General features: G+C 37.3%; 1 protein-coding gene across 2 annotated transcripts in view; it reads left to right on the plus strand.

Moving 5' to 3' along the window:
• Positions 1 to 22,198, plus strand: part of EGFR (epidermal growth factor receptor) — a 158,728-nt gene that overhangs the window by 116,338 nt on the left and 20,192 nt on the right. For both annotated transcript variants that reach the window (XM_081971049.1, XM_081971050.1), the window contains exons 15-23: positions 3,007 to 3,164; positions 7,462 to 7,497; positions 8,017 to 8,158; positions 8,587 to 8,709; positions 9,520 to 9,618; positions 12,689 to 12,874; positions 13,968 to 14,123; positions 15,168 to 15,243; positions 18,107 to 18,253. In XM_081971049.1, the coding sequence (XP_081827175.1) occupies positions 3,007 to 3,164; positions 7,462 to 7,497; positions 8,017 to 8,158; positions 8,587 to 8,709; positions 9,520 to 9,618; positions 12,689 to 12,874; positions 13,968 to 14,123; positions 15,168 to 15,243; positions 18,107 to 18,253 (1,123 nt within the window). The remainder of the gene's footprint in view (positions 1 to 3,006; positions 3,165 to 7,461; positions 7,498 to 8,016; positions 8,159 to 8,586; positions 8,710 to 9,519; positions 9,619 to 12,688; positions 12,875 to 13,967; positions 14,124 to 15,167; positions 15,244 to 18,106; positions 18,254 to 22,198) is intronic.

The raw sequence follows: 22,198 nt of genomic DNA on the forward strand, positions 1-22,198 counted from the left end.
TCTAAAGCACTTGAGGGTAGGACAAGAAGCAATGGGTGGAAACTAATCAAGGAGAGAAGCAACTTAGAACTAAGGAGAAATTTCCTGAGAGTTAGAACAATTAATCAATGGAACAACTTGCCTCCAGAAGTTGTGAATGCTCCAACATTGTAAGTTTTTAAGATGTTGGATAACCATTTGTCTGTAGCAGAGGTGGGTTCCTACCAGCTTGGACTATTCAGTCAAGTAGGTAGTAACTCGGACTACCATGCCCCCGATCGAGTTCTCTCGGCGGCACCTTAGACACCGCCATCTTGTTTTTTGCTTCTGTGCATGCACAGAAACATTTTTTTAGTCCTGCACATGGACGCATAGCATGCATCAAGTGCACACAAGCACAATGTGTTTTTCTCAGCCTGCCTCTGAGAAAACCGGCAGTAGCAGCAGCTGGAACCCACCCTGGTCTGTAGTGGTGTAGAGTTTCTTGCCTAGGCAAGGGGTTGGACTAGAAGACCTCTAAAGTCTCTTCCAATTCTGTTATACTATTGTACCTATTGGATTCACAAACTAGTAAAATCTCTGCAAAGAAAAACTCAGACACCTGGTCAATGACTCAACCCACTCAATAAATTTCATGGAACATTTTTTTCAACTCATCAACTACACCAAGATCAACAAGGAAGAAATCATGGTCTCCTTTCATCTCGATTGACATTGACCTGGTTAAAGAAACCATATATCAAATATTCACCAAAATCACACCCACAAAGATGACTCTGTCACACAACACTCCATGTCCATAGAAATCATCCCTGAAACTTCGGAATCTATACATGCTTCAAGTTCAATGGGAAAATCTATAAGCAAATCCAAGGCACTGTGATGAGATCAGCCATATCAGGCCTAATAGAAGCAATCATGCAGCAACTCTAATCCATACCCCTACCATCTAACCAAAATTTTGGACATTCTACATTGGCAATACCTTCATCATCATGGAATGTTCCCAAATTGAAGAAACACACTACCTACTCAATAACATATGCCCCAGGATCAAATTCACGAAGATCAAATTCAAGAAAAAACAGACAAAAGAATCCCATTCCTTGACTTTGACATAAGACAATGGGGAACTGGAAACCCGTGTCTACCACAAACTCACTCACAGGGACCAGATCCTCAGCTCTGCAAGCAATTAGCCCACTGCTCACAAAAGAAGCTGCATCCAGACCCTCTTTGGAAGGTCCAGGACATACTGCAGCACCACAGCACTAAGAAAAGTAGAATAGAAACAGCTGCTTGCCATCTTTCTCTTCAATGGCTGTCCGAAAAACTTTGTATTCCAAAAACACACGACCCAAACTACAACGCACTACACAGCCAACCACCCTGCAGAAACTAACCTTGCCATGCACAAACGGGGTGTTGGAAATGATGGTCAGAATCTCCGATCTCTAGGAATCACAGTAGCCCACAAACCCACACCCACATCCACCAGTAATTATCCAGAAACAAAGACAAGTTACAGAAGGATGAAAGAAACAATGTAATTTACAGAATCAACTTTAACAATTGCAAACAATTCTATGTGGGAGAAACATCATGTCAATTGAAAACCAGAATACATGAACACCAGCTGGCAGTCAATTGACATGTTCCCAAATTCCTAAGCTATCCACACTGACACCAAACAACACTAATTCATTTGGAGCAATACAAGAATCATCAGCCACACTACTACCTGCTATGCTTGTGAGTTTATCGAAGCCAGGAGCTCCACAAGCAATTCAATCAACAGACATGTTGACCTACAACCACCTATGAATCCTTGAGAATTCAAATGAACCACACAACCAACCAGCAACAGCACGAACTTTCAGCCAATCCAAACAACCCCCCCAAGCAGCACTTCACCTCCCAATGACCCTCACGTGATGTGACCTATACATCACACAACCCACCACAAGACCATTAATATGACTCTCTCATCATCCCTACTAACCACATAAAGCCCTTATTAGCAGAACACCACCAATATTAACATTCCCTAAATTCCACTGAAAATCATACCTAGCCTGGTAACAAAACTTTCAGAAATCAAACCACAAGCTCGGAAAATGAACCCCCACCCTCAAAAGGTTTTTGGAAATTTGTAAGACTTTCTGGAAGTTGACTTATATTATAAACTTCACATTGGTATGAAATCAAATGTTCTATATGTTTACTTATAGTAGTAAAATTGTAGAAAATTGTACTCTGTATTCAGTTGTGCCCCAATAATACTAATAATAACAACTATTCACTTGTAATTTTCAGCATCATGAAAACATTCTCTAATACATTTCTAACCATTTTCTGATGCTGCTGCAAAATATTAATCATGAATAAATTCCTCTTTTTCCTTTCAATTCTTCTGAAAAATTGAAAGGCAGAGTAGGACATAGTTGGAGATCTGCAATCACTGTTTTTAATTACAAATAATTCATCTAAGCACTTTATATCTATTTTTCATTGCAACTAATCAGGAAGGGTATCAAGCAAATTGGATTTGATTCATTTTGCTCGGAAGGGAGAGAAGACATGTTATATTTAAATGTCTTGATTAGCCCATTAGAAAAATATTAGCTTGAATTATCTTTATAATTGTAATTAGATAAAGCAGATGGCCCTGGCTTTTCCTACAAAATAAAGCTTATAATTAGTATGTTCTTTAAAACCTCCAAAACCTACAAAAACCTACAAAATATTTAGCATAAGTTACAGAATAATAATAATAATAATAGATTTTTTTAAATAACTGTTTTTCAAAAATCAATAGGATATTGAAGTAATAAAAGATACATACAATATTTTATCTTCTGACCTGCAGATATTTCAGATTTTAAAATCCATCATTCTCACCCTGCAAGATTTCTTTTGTCCACACATTTAATGGTGTAGTTTGACAAAGCCTGATCATTACCAAATTTATTAATGTACACACAAATGTATTTCACATCCACAAAAAATGCTGTGCTTCTTGTGCAGGGTCCCGGCAACTGCTGGAAATGTGCTCATGTAATAGATGGCCCACATTGTGTTAAATCATGTCCTGCTGGTATTTTGGGAGAAAATGATACCTTAGTCTGGAAATATCCAGATGAAAATTTAGTATGTCAGTTGTGCCATCAAAATTGTGTTCGTGGGTAAGTAATTTTTTTTCTTAATTGAAACTTAATTGAAAGGATAATATGTTGCAATGTTATAAAATTTCAATATATGAACAAAACAGAACCATCACTTAATCAATGCACAATCAGATATAAGTACAATATATGCTATAATTTGTCTATATAATTTTTATGGTTTAAAATATTTTTAGTTTGGTGTACAATTAGTTTTCTTCTAGAGAAAAAATATCAACTTTAATGAGGAAATTTAATCAATATAATTGCATGAGTAAAAGTATTATTGTAATATTTCCCAATATTACCATTTCTTCTGATTTAAGCCTCCCCATAGCTATACTGATATTTTTCAGAAATCCACAAGATATTGTGATTATTCTCTTTAGCTATTTAAGTTCTTTATTTTATAATGGCCTATAACAAAGCTAAATTTTTGAGAATTAGAATTGTAGTGACATCTGGTGGATAGTTAATATAAAGTATTTCATGGACCACTAATTCCTAAATTGTAAACCAGTCTAGGAATTATGAGTCTACAGGGATTAAATCCTATTGATTTTATACTTATAATTGTAATTTGGTGTTAGTAATAACAGTATTCCACAAGAAAAAATCCTAGTTTTTCCTTGAATGTTACTTGAGCTACTGTAAACTCTCAGTTTAATCGACCTTGCTTTAGTGGATTTCAAATACAATGGACAAATTATTCCATTCACATTTAGTGGATAAATATCCATTAAATTAAAGTTTTACAGAAAATAATGCCATTTATTTCAATTGTAAAGTAACAAATTGGTACAAAAACATATGTTCAGATTTAGTGAACTCTGCATGGTTTGTTATATTGAAGTTATACAGTATTCCATAGATACTCCTTTATTTGATATTTTGAAAAAGCAGACGGTTATATGAAAGGTATTTTATCACAGCCTCAGAAGAATCACACATGCTAGATTTTTTTAAACTAATATAATGGCTATCATAATTCATCCCGAATAAAACAGCAAGCTATAGTTCAGTTATAAAATCACAGAAGCTATGTCCTCTTCAATATCAAGTATGTCTTTAAACTGACACTTCTTGGTCAGTGTAAATAATAGTCCAGCCAATACATACCCAACAATGTATTGAGAAATCCTTATGTGAAAACTAAATTGACTTCCTTGAAATATTAAACTAGTCATATGGGATTTTTTTTTTCTGTGAACATTAACCACACATGACTTAAGTACATGTATAGACATAATCACAAGGATCCTGGTTATTAAATCAACGTGCTGCTAGGAATAGTAGTTGATTCTCTAGGAAGATTCTACAGAGTTGGCCCCTACATGTATAAATATGCCACCTGCATGGAAATTATTTGCTCAAAAGTGAGTTGTGGGGCTAGGCTATCATGAATGTAAAACATCTCTACGTAATTAAATGTTTTGCCTTATTCTTAAAAGTAACGTAATCACAACACAAAATAGATTCATGTTCTAAAGTTGTAGTTATAAGAGTGATCCTCATGAAACATGGTTGTATAAACTGATGGAAAACTTGGAATGCAGAGATTATTAAACTGATTTGATTTACAAAGATTATTTCATAATTCAATCTATAGTGATACTTAGCAGATTTTGATCACTATTCAAGATGATTATCCAGCTGGTGTTTTCTAATATAAAATGACCATTGGTTAATAGTTTTAATGGTTTGCTTTGTCACAATAATGCTGCAATGCATCAGTAATTGTTCCTCTTTTGTCGTTGCAGTTATCAGTAATAAGCCAAAAGGAGATAATATTACAGTCAACATTGATTATTATATGTATAGTGATAGGGATCTGCCAAAGAGATGGGAAAGCTCTAGGGAAGACTAGGACTGTTGTCTAGACTGGAAAGTAAGAAAACGTTTCAGAAGAAGGGAGTGGCAAACTACTTTGGTACTATTACCAAACACAGACACAATGGGTGGGGAGGAGAGAAAGATGTGTCAAGGAATAAAGTTTGAATTAAAAGACAACATGACTTTGTTTGTCTTTGGGCATAAGCAAGTCAATCTGTAAGGACCTGCCCCAACTGGTCCCTCAGGAAAGCAAAATTCTTGACTCCATTGAGTTGAATCAAAAAAACAAAGTGGTTGCATTAATGCCAGGCAGAATCTAAAGATCCCACACAAAACAAAAGCAATGGTTCCATTTCCCCAAGCCCAACCCCCCTGACCAGTCCACTGGAAGCCAATGTGATGCCACAATGATGTTTTGAGAATGCTGAAGTGCTGGGCAGGTAACAGGTCACACAAAGGACATGACTGCCTTGGAACCAGGCTGGAATCAGATGGGAGGGGTCTGCTTTGTCTCCCAAGACAATTCCCTTCCCTAATCCCCAAGCAAAAGAGCTTGCAGCAAGCCTTCCCCCTCCCCCACCAACAGAATGGCAGGACACAATGGTGTACCTGACATGTTGCTGCCCTAAACAGCAACATGTTAGTCCTGTAAAAAAACAAAAAATAAAAAGGGAGAGAAGAAGGTTAAAACAGAAAAAAATCATTTTGGTTTATAAGCATATTGATTATGAAAGCACTTTAAAAGTTTAGGAGCCCTAACATGGTGTTGGTCAATCCATTCAATTTGGATTTCTGGGAAATCCTTCCAAGCTACTAAATATTGAAGATTCCCCCTATGTTTACAGGAATCTAAAATATCTCTGTTATGACTGGCTCAGGTGGCAGCAGAAGCTTAGGTATAAGGGAGAAGTGACTAGGTTTTAATAAGCTGCAGACAGCTTATTAAGATGATGCTTCCATCCAGCTGGACCTTTCCAAATGAACGGAGGAGGTTGGGAGCCTGGGAGACTGATCAAGACTCAGGTGGTCCATAGGCATCAGAAATAAGGAAGACTGGGAAGAAAGAACCAAAGGGATAACTCTCACCAAGGCAGCTGTTTTGGCTGAGACGGGAGCAACAGCCAGAGCTGGAAGAGTTCAAGGGAAATTGAAGAATTGCTTTGTGCTTTGCGTGGGACCTTCAGATTCTGGCTAAAAAAACTGCCACAGCTGGTCCCTCAGGAAAAGCAAAATTCTTGATTGCATTGAGTTGAATTGAAAGAACTTTTACTGAGAGAAAGTGGTTGCACTAAACGTCACACAGAATCTGAAGGTCCCATGCAAAGCACAAAGCAATTCTTCCATTTCCCCAAACCCAACCCTCCCGGTCAGTCCACTGGCAGCCAATGTGATGCCACAAGGATATTTTGGAAACACTGTGGTGCTAGGCAGATAACAGATCACTTCCAGGGCAAGACAGCTTTGGAACCAGGCTGGAACCGGCTGGGAGGGAGTCTGCTCCATCTCCGAAGACAATCCCCCTCCTAATTCCCAAGCAGTAATAGCAAAAGAAAAAGCATGCAAAAAATGCCAACCAGCCTTCTCCTTTCCCTCCAACAGAACAGCAGGACACAATGGTGTACCTGACATGATCATGTAAAATCACTTCATTATAGCTTTATTTCAGAGTTACATTTGTGGTTTGTAAAAAGCATTTTTATAAAATTAATTTGATTGAGAAATATGGAATAATGCTTAAGGTCAATTTGGGTGGTATACCACTATGGTCCCCATAAAGATAGTCTTTTAGTTGCTTTGTTCTTAATTATCTGGGAATATAATTTAAAGTTCTGTATTCATATTGATAACAATCTCTTGGTCTCACCTACCTACTTCCATTGGTAGAATGAAGATAGAACTTTAAATATTTCTCACAGAATTATTTAAATGAAAAAAGCAGAATATCTACTATTGTTTCTTATTAAAAAGTAACATCAAGTCAACAAATTTATTTATTCATTTATTCATTTATCAAACTTCTTTGCTGGTAGGTAGGCCTTCAGCTCAGTGATGTAAATATCAAAATGTAAATATTGATCCGCCCACTGGAGCACAAAATGGGAGTTATCAGAACTCTGCACCACTGGCTGAAGGCCTGATTACCAGCAATGATGGGAAAGAAAGATAACTAAAACACATTAAGGAAGCCCTCAGAACTTGAGGATATCCCAAGTTGGCTTTCATCTGTCCAGTTGCCTCTTGAAAAAGCACTTTTGGGACAGGATGTTGCAGGTTACTCAAAATCAAAGATTTGGCTTAAGCAGAACCTGCCCTGACTAAAAACATTTGGTTCAAGATTCTTGATAACTTTTCTAAGTACTTAGAAGTAAGCACTTGGTCTTACAAAATAATTACTGATGTTCACAGGGCAAACAGTTAAATGTTAAATTAAAATATTCTAGTGTCTTTTTAATTCTGAACATTTTTATTTTTCTTGCTTTTATAGATGCAAAGGACCTGGACCCGAAGGCTGCCCTAATGGGTAATAATTGTTAACTAAAGCAAAGTCAGATGTCCATTTATAGCTGCGTCCAATTAAGCCAAGAATATTGTGGCAAAACAAAGCAGATTTTAATAAAATTGATTTTTATACACAAAGAATGTCTCTTTAGTTGTAGCTTTAGAAAGGATACCCAGATCCACTATTAGTTTATAGTAGTTTACACAGGTTTTTAATATAAATGGTCAATAAGGAAAGGGTAATGTATTCACTGTACTCCAATCATAGCATGTAAATATTAGCCAATAGGAAAGAGGTCATTAATCCAATCATATTTTTGTCTAGGCTACAAACCTTCTTCTTAGCCCTCAAGGTTATTCTCACAGTCCATTATAACTTCACTGCTTCAGACTGCATTGGCCAAAACACTGCCTGAATGTTTTGTTATACCAAGTTATATTTTATTCCCTTTCCTTTTTAAAAAATGCTCTAAATGCTCACATATGATGAACTGGATTTATCAATAACATAGAAGCAATAATAACTGTTTCTATTTTGTAGATCTAAAATCCCATCCATTGCAGCTGGAGTTGTTGGGAGCATTCTTTGCTTAGTTGTTATAACCCTGGGTGTTGGTCTTTTTGTGCGTAGACGTCGGATTGTTAGAAAACGTACTTTGCGCAGACTGCTGCAAGAAAGAGAGGTAAATATAACTAATGATTCAGAAGAGAAATAACTAATATGGATTCATAATACATTAACATCTCAGAGACTTTCTAAGTTGTCTGTTATTCCATATTTGCTTCAATAGGAATCATGAGCTTTCTGTATGGGATGAAACCACATTCTTTTAGCTCTTGTAAAAGAATATAATATTTCTAAATATTTGTATGTTTCTAATAGTATTAGAGCTATTATAATATAAATAAGTTTATGAGAGTATTTCTAATGATGAGGAAGCTGATTCTCAGCAATGATTTGCTAAATAATTTGTTATGGATTTATAATAATATAGCACAAATAGGTTTCAATCATTTGTTTTACATTTTTCAAAAACCACCCTTCCTTGTACACTATTATGGTTGGAAAGAAATTGACTCTTCTTAAGCCATGCCCTTTTTGATTCAATAGCTTGTTGAACCTTTGACACCAAGTGGGGAAGCACCAAATCAAGCACTTCTAAGAATCTTAAAAGAAACAGAATTTAAAAAAGTAAAAGTCCTTGGCTCTGGAGCTTTTGGTACTGTCTATCAGGTAAACTATCATCTTTTCTAAATATATATGTACCATATTTTTTGCACTATAAGATGCTCCAGACTATAAGACGCACCTAGTTTTTGGGGAGGAAAACAACAAAAAATGTGTCCCATTTTCGGCCTCCGTGAATCCCATTTTGGCCCATTCTAGGCAGCATGGATCACCACTGCTGTTCGATAGGACACATGGAGGCCCAAAATGGGACATGTGAAGGCTGAAAATGGGGCACGCGGAGGCAGCGATAGGTGATGTGGCCAGCAGCGATTCTCACAGCCTGGAACAGCTGATCGACAGTATTCCGGGAGGCTGATCCATCTGCCAATCACCTGCTCGTGCTAAATCAGATTGTGCTGAAGCTGACCAGGCTGTTTGCTGTTTGCTGCAAGGAGGCAAATTGCTGGGAGGCAGAGGCCAAAGGGTGGGGGCCCAAGGATACGCAGGGCTTCGGCAACATTCTCTCTGTAAGATGCACAGACATTTCCACCCACTTTTGGGCAGGAAGTGTGTCTTATAGACTGAAAAATATGGTATTTGCGTCTTTATATAAGTGAAAAATCAGTTCTGTATAAACTTCTTTGGAATTAAGCCCCATTGATAATCCATAGTAAATGTACATAGAATCATGCTGTTGCACACCCAAATTATCACACATTTTCAAATATATGTACATTTATATTTACTATCTTGTTCAAATACCATTTATCTACATGTAATTTATATGGATGTATTAAAGTTTGTTCATAATCTGTTTTACTTGCTAATAATCTTAATTTATGTTAAATTTACTCATTTTGATTTTTTTAATAGGGTCTCTGGATTCCAGAAGGAGAAAAAGTTAAAATCCCTGTAGCCATTAAGGAATTAAGAGAGGCTACATCTCCAAAAGCTAACAAAGAAATTCTTGATGTGAGCTTTATGTTTTTGAAGATTTAAAATATCAGCTGTAGAGACTTTATAGCATGTAGATAAATATTAAGACAGTGTTGACAGTATTTATGTCATTGTAGAATTTCTTGCAACTGATTTTTATCCTCAATGGGGCTAGGCAGAAAGACTATGTCGGGACTTCTTCAAGTGACTATAGGAAGTCCTTGATATATGCCCATAATTGAGTGTGAAGTTCAGTCATAAGTCGAGGCATAATATGACTAGAACTAATTTTTGACATATATTTTGCATCAGCCATTTGCAAACAAGATAGTCATTAAATGAATTAATTTTCTCCAATGGATATTTTTAATGGAAACCAGAAGTAAACACTAACAATTTTTTTATTGTAATTGTGCTCATAAGACCCTGAGATACTGTAAATGGCCATAAAAATATGCCCATTGTTAAATGCCCAAAAGTGACCCACTGCAGCTATTGTAAGTTTGAATGGCAATAAATAGATTTGGGAGGATAGTCTCTTATAACTTTAAATAGTTGCTCAATAGCTGCTCTGAGTTGAGGACTACTATATTTAATGTATTTAGTGTTCCACTCGGTAAATTTTTGACAAATGTTATGTAGATGAATTTAAATTTACAAAAAAAAAAAATCACATTTGGGTGGGCATAGAAAAGATTAGTTTGTTTCAAGTAATTACTTTGTGGTGCATAAGAAATGCTGTACTTCCTTTATTTTATCTACATAATCATAAAATATTACTATTATGAACATACCACATATGTAGACATATGTCCCTTTTCAGAAAGTTAGAGATTCCAAAGAACAGTTTAACAACAAAAATTTCAGTCTATTTTTTTGAAACATTTTAAAAGTGTATGGTGACACAATGGCTTCAGCATTCTTTCTTAAAGGAGTTGATAGCTGTTTGTTTTTATACTATCAAATTTAATAGGCACTGTCAAATACTGAAACAGTTCCACATTCTGATGGCTGATAAGTGGCACAGTCCATGGAGAACAAATTCCTAGTTTGGCAGAATTCAGGTTAATGTTTATAAAGTTTTGGAACTTTTAGTCAATTAGTGGAAATAGGTTAAAAACCATTATAAAATAATTAATGAAATAGGAGTCTATAAAAGAAGAAGCAAAGAAGCATGTGTTTATGATGCTACATTTATTACAGTGAAATTAAAAATATGCAGACTAAGAAAGAGCTGTTTAAAAGATCTTTGTAGAAACATTTATAGTATACACTATATTTGATCCAGACATATAATACATTCCACTTTTTAAATATTCTGGATCCTCTCATTGAAATTGCCCACGCTTTCCTATATGAACTAAATGCTATTTGAGAAATGAAGCATTTTGCCTTCTTTCTTTTATTTGGGCCATATTCTGATTTAGCAGCCTCATGCTACAGAGACATTTGTGGTACATGCAATGGTTGCTAAGGAGCCATTGCTGAAAATGGATTCTTGTAGTTTTGTGGATCAGATGTAATATGTAGACATATGCAGATCCATCATTCTCCAAATCAGCAAGTTTTCTACAATTGCAGAGAAAATGTCATAAGGGGAAGAGGGAACTTTACATCTGTTGTTTCCATGGGAAAACCTCAGATTCAGTTTATTCTCCTTCTGTAGGAGCTTCAGTAAAGCTTCAATAAAATATAATCTTGGCAAGACAAATGGCGAGAAATCTTTCTTTGCTAGATGACTGAGACTGATGACAGAAAAGCACAATTACATGATAATGAGTGATTCAATATATTATGACTAAGATATTATTTGACTGGGTTTTCCGAGAATAAATAGAGCTGATGAAATCAAAAGAAAAAATTGAGGTGTCCTTAGTTTAGGTTGTTGGCCTCAAGGAGGCAGGTGCAACTGAACAAACAAGCTTCTTCCTTTTTTATCGAATTTAAAGCCAGTGACCTTTGCAGTGATACTTTTGAGAAGAGGTGAAATTTGATTTATTAGGACTAATTTTTGTTATGGTTTCTCTTAAAAAGGTCTTCATTATATAATGACAAGTGCCATAATGTAACATTTCCTTACAGTAAACATGAACATATATATTTTCTCTTTGCTGGTCTATGACCGTTTTTGTTGATTTCATATATATTTTCTGTTTTCTTTCCCATTCTCCTATTTTTATTTCTACAATGCCTTTTAAGATCTTTATAATCTAATTTACAGGTTTGGAAAATGTAGTGGCAAATTACTTTGTTATGTTTTATGAGGTGTACATTTGTTTATTAATTGTCAGGAATCCTAGCAGATTGCTGCAGTGAATGGATAGAAAAGCATCAATATATGTGTTTGAACCATTAATTTTAAAAATTACATTATTATTTAAATAAATTGATTAAATTGTTATAACAGATAATCATTTTTTGTTTTATTTTTATTGAACCTTATTACAATTAAGCTACTTTATTTAGCCTGAGATGGTAATTTACAGTTTAGAATTATACATAGTTGAAAGTTGTTATTTGGATATGAGGATATCCTGTACCTATTTAGATCATGTGCATTAATGAAGATAAAAAAAATACTGACTTCTATCTACTGGACCTCTATACTGATGCAATCATCTTTTTAAATGAGACAAAAAATTAAAATATTATTTTCTATGTTAAAATGTAACAGGTGTCAATTCTAGCCTTCAGAGTAATTCTCATTTGACATAGAATTTAGCATGATTCAGATTAATTCTGTCAATTAATTAATTAATTGTAGTAATTTATAAATAAATAAATAAATTTTATTTCTCAAATTTATTTGCTGCCCATCTCATAGTTCAGGTGACTCTAAATGACTTGCATCAAGATAAAACCAACATTCAATTATCATAAATAAGGGTCTTAGGAGGAAAAGTGGGGTGCCTTCTCTGTTAGTGCACCAAGCACCTCCATCCAGCAGTTTCTCCTTCAGGACACCATGCCAAACAAAATAGCCAAGTTTTAAGGCTTTTCCTGAAATCTAAAAGAGAGGAGGCAGATCTTACCTTCTGAGTTTATATTAACATTGTAATTTCTTACAGGGTAGGTAATTTGTATCCTCCCCTTCTCTTTTGATTAGGAAGCATATGTGATGGCAAGTGTTGATAATCCCCATGTGTGCCGTTTGCTGGGAATTTGCCTCACATCAACTGTCCAACTCATCACCCAGCTTATGCCCTATGGCTGCCTTCTTGACTATGTTAGAGAACACAAAGATAACATTGGATCCCAGTACCTTCTCAACTGGTGTGTGCAGATTGCAAAGGTATATTAACAACAAACTCCATCTAGTTCTCCAAAAATGTCTAGAACATTGACCTAAATTTAGATTTGTCGCTCTGATACAGCTAATGCCTATAAGCATTTCTTGGTTTTTAGTTTCCACATGCTAAATTAAAAGTTCCCTTGCAATCTTGGATGTGTTTTAAAGTGCATTGGATGTGTTTTAAAATGTCGACTAACAATCAATTATTTAATATCCATTGAAAATTACAACAGATTCAGAAACGGTGTTTTATGGCCCATAAAGCACCTCCAGCCATTGTAAAATGTCACACTTTTCCCTTTTGCAATCAAATGATCACAGTTTGGGTATTCGCAGTCTGTTCATACTTATGACCAGTTGCAAAAAGCCCAGCAACCATTTGATCATGACTTGCAATCTTCTCTTTCAGTCAATGGAAAAATCAGCAGGGAAGATTGCAAGCTGTTCTGCCTGCTGAGAAGATGCCCTCTTGCCTCATACCAATTGCCTCATACCAATTGCTGAATTTCTTTGGTAGAATGAAGAAATGGAATTCAGATCACAAAGATCCGAGCTCTGTTTCTGAAACTCATCAGAGAAGTTCCCTTAACATGAAGAAGGAAGCTGAAAACCTCTAGCAGGAGCAAACTCCTAGAGTCCTGGAATATCCTTGCTCCATTCCTGTAGTCTGTTGGACCAGACTACAGGAATGAATTTCACCAGCAGGATGCAGAAACGGAGCTTAAACTCTCAAGCATTTGGCAAGCTGCAGAAATGTATCTCAGATCTGATACATTCCTGTAACTTGCTAGAATAATTTTTTCTCTACACTTTGGGGAACTGAACTTTACAAGCAGTTCTTTTACTCAATTTCCAACCCAGGAGATTGCTTAACAATTCACAACCAGGAGTGACAGAATGTTTTAATTAATACATATTAATATAATCTTGCTCTACACATTCACTAATTTTTCAATACTGCTGAAAAAGCAAGAGCTTTGTTGTGGCTACTCAATATTCTGTAAGCACAACATTCATTTTCTTAATATTTTATGTAATGTGGCTAAAGATGTTATGTGGTACAATAAGATGCTTTAACTGTTAACATATTTAGGGAATGAATTACTTAGAGGAACGTCGTTTAGTACACCGTGATTTGGCTGCCCGAAATGTCCTTGTTAAGACTCCCCAGCATGTGAAGATCACAGACTTTGGATTGGCCAAATTACTTGGTGCAGAAGAAAAGGAGTATCATGCCGAAGGAGGCAAAGTAAGAGCATCAATTTGTTTTTTCCTTCTGGTTTTATTTATACAATGTTGAGTTTTCAGATACTCAAGTTCAATTTTCAGTCACTTTGGAGAGTGGTGGAAACTATATTGACAAATAAATTTTATATATAGTCTGATTCTAGGCAGCTTTCAACAAATAAAAACTACTAACAACATAAAGGTGAGATTCAAATAAATAAATAATATAGATGACAGCCAAGGAGCCAAACCAGCTAATTGACATGGACCCTAACAAGCTGATCCCAAAGCCAGGAAAATATCCATGTCTTGAGGATCTTCCAAAAGTCAGTAAGATTGAGGCCAATCTAATCTCCAGGAGAAAGTCATGTTTCAAAAAGCAGGCACAGCAACAGAAAAGCCCTGCTTCCTGAGTCACACAAGATTTGTTTTTACTGACTTCTTGATCTAGTGGGACAAGGCGGCCATCCCACAAATTCCTGTGCTATGAACAGGTGTATAGGTGACACCCAGTACCTCCAAAATTGTACCCAGAAGCACACTAGAAGTCATTGTGCCACACTGAATAGAGATGTAACATGGGTACAGCAAGTTGCAGGTTGAATGCTGAGAAAGACATTACGTCTTCCTGAGAAAAAGACAAAAACCACACTGGAATTTTAAATTTAGAAATATGCCATCATCTGTGACTATCTCCACCAAAAAAGTTTTACAATTCTCAATTGTAGAACTATTTATTTAGAAATAATTTGGCTGTCACTCAACTCACACATAGGTGACAGCAGATGGCTTACAATATTAAAAATTCACAACATAAAAAGCCCATTCCACCCCCTACATTTAGTAAAAATACATATGAGCATTTTTTTCTGGCAATGCTTCTTTCAACTTTTCATATTTTGAGCAATAGTTCTAGGTTATATAAGTATCATACTTACGAATTGCTGGCTACCTGCAATGATATGTATTATATAATCAGTTGCGAGCATGAACATACTGTCATACTTTTTAAAATAATGAATTTCACTATTCTCATCTGCTTACTATGGTTCCGATATCGTTCTAGGTTCCAATTAAATGGATGGCTTTGGAGTCAATTTTGCATCGCATTTATACCCATCAAAGTGATGTTTGGAGTTTTGGTAAGTAAAAACATGCTGGGCTGATTCTAAATTGGTCACTGAACTGATTTGCAAGGTTTGCTCTATAATATTTATTCTTGTAGAGACACATGGATAATGTTATGGAATTGTAACTCTCAAAAGAGCCCTTGATGCACAAAATTAATATAACATATGGTTTTTTAATGGAAGCAAAATTTGGATCATTCTGTCAAACGTCTATTGTTCAGTCTGTGTGGAAGGAGATTGTGATTTGGTTTTGAGGTTTTGGTTTGGTTTGGTTTGGGTTTTTTGCATAAAGAAGCATTTAGTTATGTGGTTTTTTGAGATTCTCCCCATGATATCTGAAGAAGAACAAAGTATCACTGTGTTTGTCCGAACAAATTGGAGTAGGCAGTAAATACATGCAAAGCAGAATAAGCCATTGGGACTCTAAAATATGTCAGGAAAAGAAGAAACAGTTAGTCAACAATTATGGTTTTGTTATGTACCTCTCTAAGCAAAAACACAAATAGTATAAAGTAGTAAGAAGAAACTATGGATCTACCCCAGGGGTAGTCAACCTTTTTATACCTACCGCCCACTTTTGTATCTCTGTTAGTAGTAAAATTTTCTAACCGCCCACCGGTTCTACAGTAATGGTGATTTATAAAGTAGGGAAGTAACTTTACTTTATAAAATTTATAAAGCAGAGTTACAGCAAACCCCTACCGCCCACCATGAAAGCTGGAATCCCCGCTAGTGGGCGGTAGGGACCAGGTTGACTACCACTGATCTACCCATCAGGGTTGTGTTTCAGGCAGTACGGACTGGTACGGGCGTACCGGTTGGTGAAATTTAGTGTGCCTTAGCGTACCCATTCGTCTGGAGACCCCAACAAGCCCATGTGGTGTGTGCTGCCGTCTTCTCTTTGATAGCCGCCTCATTTCCAATGAAGGTGGTGGGGAATCCATGCAGAGGGAGGAAATCGCATGGATTCCCCACCCCTTCATTGGAAACGAGGCAGCTGTCAGAGGAGAGAGCAGTTCGCGTCCATGGGCTTGTCCAACGAATCCTCGCCTCCTGTTCCTTCTTCGCCTGCTTGAAGAAGCCATGCGAGGCATGCTTCCTTGTCTTTGACAGCCACCTCATTTCCAATTGGGGGGGGGAGAGAAATCCATGTTTTTCCTCCCTCTGCATGGATTCTCCCCCAATTGGAAATGAGGCGGCTGTGAAAGACAGGGGAGCACATCCCGCATGGTTTCTTCAAACAGCAGAAGAAGGAACAGGAGGGGAGTTCCACACGGGGCTTTTCAAACAGCCAAACTCCCCTCCTGTTCCTTCTTATGCTGTTCGAAAAAGCCATGTGGGGTGCGCTCCCTTGTCTTTCACAGCCACCTCGTTTCCAATTGGGGGGGATCCATGGAGAGGAAGGAAAAAGATGGATTTCTTTTTCCCCACTCCCAATTGGAAACGAGGCGGCTGTCAAAGACAAGGGAGCATGCCCTGTGTGGCTTCTTCAAATAACTGAGCTCCCCTCCTGTTCCTCAGGCAGGCCGGATCGGGAGCATGCACCAGGAGGAGCATGCGCTATTGTTCCTCCTGCCGCCGCTGCTCTCGGCACGACTTTCGTGAGGGGAAGAGAAAAAAATAATGAAAGGCTCTGCGGCAGCAAGATCAGCCTGCCATAGAGTGACCCACCCCGCTCCCTGCCCAGCAGAGCTTTTTTTCCCCTCAGTTTGGCTCTTCTTCATTCCTTCTTTCCCTCAATGTCCACCAAAGTGCTGCCCCTGCTTGGCTGCCCTCGCTGCCGCCGTGCCCCCTCTGAGTGCCCAGCCACCGGCCTGAGGGGGAGCGAGCAATGGTGGTGCGGGGCAGCTGACGGCGGGACGGCTACTGCTCCTGGGCTGGCTGTGGGTCATGCTGCTCAGTGGGCAGTGCCCCAACTCCCCTGCCGCTGCACTGCCTCAGCAGCAGCACCTCCCACCCACAGAACCAAAAGAAAACTTATGATCACAATTGAGCCCAAAATTTTGGTTGCTAAGCAAGAGCGTTGTTAAGTGAGTTTCACCACATTTTCCAACTTGGTCACGCCCACCCAGTCACATGACTGCCAAGCCACTCCCACCCTGTCACATGACCACTGAGCCACTCCCACAAAACTGGCCATACCTACAGAATAGGTTCTAAAATTTTTGAAACCCACTACTGCCACATATCTTTATTTTTCAAAAGAAATATTATTGCAGGGGGTGCATCTTCATATCATTGAAAGTCATGTGGTAATTAAAATGCACTGGGATCCAGATTTAACTCTCAATCTAAATTATATTACTCAATGAACTATTTCAGACCTATCATTTGAAACTTAGATGGGAAGTTCAATGATCAGATAAATAAATACAGACTTGACAGCCTGAAGTTCAGTGCTGCAACTTTTCAATATTGTTTCCCCCAAAGTTTCTGATTATTGAAAATCAAGGACTGTTGTTTCTAGCAGCCCATCATAATGCTAGTAATCATATCCAAATTCATAAAAAGCAGCTTATATCATGAGAAATTTAAGACAAAAAGTATTTTTGTCTAACACAATAATTACTCTACCTAAATTTACCAAAAAAAGAAGAATGTATTGGATACAGATATAAAGTGATGCTTTGATGAAATTGAATAGTGTTGAAAGTTTTACTTTTGTGAAATGTAACATTAGAAAATAATTTCATTCTTTGTAAGAAGAGTATTCCTCTATGCTTTCGGAAAACAAACATGAGCTCTAGTGTTTGAAATCATTAACAATTAACAATCTTCAATTCACTGAAATTTGTTCCTTGAGCAAATAATCAAGTTATTACATGCTATTAGTATTTGGTTTACTGGATGAGCCTTTCAACTTTCTACATTTCAGGTGTCACTGTTTGGGAATTAATGACATTTGGATCTAAACCATATGATGGTATTCCAGCCAGTGAAATTTCCTCTGTCTTGGAAAAAGGAGAACGGTTGCCTCAGCCCCCCATATGTACAATTGATGTGTATATGATCATGGTCAAATGTAAGTCATTCCTATTTAACAGACCAAATTATTTTCACTTGTTTGCTTTAAATAGGGTATTTTCCAAATACATCTAACATTTGACTATACTTACAATTTATTTATTGCAAGCTTTCTGGCATAATCCTGTCTTCTTCTTCTGTACAACGTAATGTACAGTTTTAGGTGGATTAATCTTTCTCATATTCTTCCATATTCTCTATGTATGATGCTATCGAACTAATGGCTGATGCTTCTTATGTACCATTGGTTATTCATTAATAAAACACTTCCATTATTAAAGAACCTTTTCCCCCAAAACTAGCTTGAAAAGGGAAATAATTGATTATCCAGTTGCAAAGATATATGTGCAGCAATGCAAATTTGGATTAGGACTAAAAGACCCAAATGTAAATCCCTATCAAACTACAATGTTCATTGACTGCTTTCACATATGTTATTACTCAGCATTACAAAGTTAGTAATTACAATGATATAAAATTGTTCTGGAGGATCCAGCAGAAAAATAACTATAATTTTAAAAAATAATATTCAGTGTATCATAATAAGAGAACTAAGAAATCCACTTCTATAGCAGGAAATGCAAGATTAGCCAAAGTATGAAAAATAATTGTAAACATCACTGTAACATTTGTTTCTCTAGAAATCAGTAACTGAATTCTAAAAACAGAGAATGCATCAAAGAGACCTGTAAATGATTATCTCAGTTGGAAGGACACAGAAAAAGCAGTCCTTCAGGTACCGAGACCAAATATAGGCTTGATAGATATAGAAAATTACTTTGAATTGGAAATAATCAGGAAGCCTGTTGAGATCCTTTAACACTGAAGAATACACTCGTGTTATTCATCAGTGGATATGCAATATCAGCTACAACCAATCAAAATTGTTCAATTCATCTAACTGAAATGTTCAAGTAGAGAAATACAAAAGTTGTATTTTTCTGAAGGGTGTCAGAAAAATCCCGCTCTCTTTTTACTTGCAAATGTATTAGATATCCAAATTGTTATCAAATGTTATGCAACTTAAGACTTCTTGACAGAGGGGGGGTGGCATCATTTCAAATTTTGACTTAAAAATTGGTGACTTTGATACTAGCGTTTTAATTTTGATTTATTAAATTATTATAAAGCAGAAATATTTATTTTCAGATGTTATCGTTCCAGAACAGCCTTTATATAGGTCTATAGATAGATAGGAGATGTCAGGTTGCCATTTAAATATGAATGTAATACTTTAATATTTACACAAGGAAGGAAGAAAGTGTTTTAGTAGGATTCTAACTAGCTATGATAATCCTTTCTAGACAATAAAAATATTTACAAATCGCCCACAAGGTGGCATAAAAATACTTCATTCTGAATTTTGGACAATTTAGTCTGCTGATACATTCAAAGCTCAACCAACAGATACATTTTGGAAATTCAAATGAAGATTAATTATTAGTTATTTGCAAAACTTTAGCCTGAAAAAAGATATTAATACAGTTATAAAACTATTAAAGCTTTTGGGTAAACAGGATTTATGCTGTTTAACCATTTTATTAGATTTTAGAATAATACAAAATACAAAAAGCAAATAGGAAGACACAGTGGGGGAAGAAGGGGAAAAAGAAGTGAGGGGGGATACAGAAGGGGAGGAAAAAAAGTGTTGACTTCCGTCTCCCTCTGTTGCAGTAAAATACATAAAGAATTAACATCAAACCACAACATTTTACTTTTCCATAATAATATAAACTAGCCATTTCTATAAAATCAAATCAATCTAATCAATAAAACGCAAAATAAAAGTTTTATTTTTCCCACCAATCCAGAAGCAGTCTCCGTGTGGCAACAAAAGTACTTACTGTATTTTTCAGAGTATAAGACGCACCATTTTCCCTCAAAAAAAGAGGCTGAAATTCTTATACACTGAATACAGCATTTTTTGCCTCCCAAAACCCCGCCCCCTTCACCAAAATGGTTGTGCATAGCCTTTAGGAGGCTTCCAGAGTGCTCCTATGGGCTGGGGAGGGCAGAAATGAGCAAAAAAATGTTTTTTGCTCAATTTTGCCCCAGCCCCCAGGAGCACTCTATAAGCCTCCTAAAGGTTATACATGCCCTTTTTTGACAAAAATGGGCCCATTTTTGCAAAAAAAAGGGCCGTTTTTGGGAGGTCTGCAGAGTGCAAAAACTTTTTTTTTAATTTGCCTCTTCAAAATCTTGGTGCGTTTTATACTCTGAAAAATATGGTATATTCTTTTCTTTAATCAAAATGGTCAATTTAGCCATTTCTGCCAACTCCATCTGCCTCTGTAACTATTTGTCTATAGTGGGAATCAAGGTGTCCTTCCATTTTTGTGCATACAGTAGTCTTGCTTTCAAATTTTTTACCCATATCTTTTTTCCATTAAACCCAAAAGAAAAGTTTCTGGTTTCATATTTATCTTTGTTTTAAGAATTTTCTGTATTAAAATATGAATCTTACTCCAAAATTTCTTTCCTTTATCACATGCCACCATAAAGGATAAAAAGTCCCTTCTTTACTTTTACACATCCAACATTCATTTAAACACCTTTATATTCTAGATAACCTATCAGCTGTTAAATACTGGCAATACATCCTCTTATAGAAATTTTCTTTGAAATTATATTTTAGTGTAAATTTTAAACCTTTCGTCCACCTATTTTCCCATTGTTCAAGCATCACATTACATCCAAAATTCCTTGCCATTGACTCATATAATGTTTTTCATGTTCACTTTCCAATTTCAGTAACATTTTATAAATCATAGCAATAATAGGTTTGTCACTACCACACAGTAAGATTTCCAATTCATTTTAACTAAATCAAGCACATAGCTCTTTTTATCTAATTTAAATATTTCTTTCTTTTGTTGATATGTAAACCAATTAAGACCTTAGCCCTCCGGCTATTGACTTTTACCACCAGCACCCTTACCCAATTGGGCTTTAATATTCTATCAATTTACTCAAGGTTAGACCTGCTCCGCCTGCGGGAGGCCCCTCTCTCGCAGGTATGGCCCTTGGCTCTTACAAGGGCCTGCCTTGATGACGGGTTTGTGAACCCCGAGAGGTGGAAGAAACGGAAGCTGAGGGGATTTTTAGTCAAATGTTTTACATTGTTTTTAGGGGGTTCCAGGGAGGGTGGGTGGGTTAACCAGGCCGGGAGGGAAGCCAGCGCCAGTCGAACAGGTGAGTCCAGGAGGGAAGTGAGCGGGGTGGGGGGGGGAGGGAACAAATTATTCCGGTAGAGGGTTGTTTTATTACATCGGTCGCGGGGAGGGGGGATGCGAGGACAAGAGAAGATCACAAGGTCGGTTGGGAGACCGTGGCTGTTGGCTACGCCCGGTCGTTTGTACCAACCCCCGCAGCCTAGGTGGTCAGGAACTACAGAGCCAGGGCCTGCAGCTGATGCTTTGCAATGCAAGGTCCGTAACCAACAAGGCCCCCCTCATTAGCGAGTTGATCTCTGAGGGGGAGCTGGACCTTGCAGGGATAACGGAGACCTGGTTGGGCCACGAGGGTGGTTTACCCCTCGTGGAAATGTGCCCACCGGGTTTCCGTGCATTCCATCAGCCTCGGGCCCTGGGTAAGGGTGGTGGGGTGGCGGTAGTTATACGGGATGGTCTGGAACCGAGAGAGTTCACTGTTCCTCAGATACCCGGTTGTGAATCCCTAGGTGTGAAATGGGGCCCAGGGAGGCAGTTGGGCCTGCTGATTGTATACTTGGCTCCTCGCTATACATCAGCGGCCCTGCCCGAGCTCCTCGAGCTGATCTCAGAGACGGCGGTTGAGATCCCCAGGCTCTTGGTCATGGGGGACTTCAACCTGCTGTCGACGGGAGCAGTGTCTGAGGTGGCTCAGGAGTTCATGGCTTCCATGACAGCCATGGGCCTGACCCAATTAATTCAGGGCCCCACACACGAGGGCGGTCACACACTGG

This window comes from Natrix helvetica (assembly GCF_964273705.1).
Source record: "Natrix helvetica genome assembly, chromosome: Z".
In the NCBI taxonomy this organism is placed as follows: Eukaryota; Metazoa; Chordata; class Lepidosauria; order Squamata; family Natricidae; genus Natrix; species Natrix helvetica.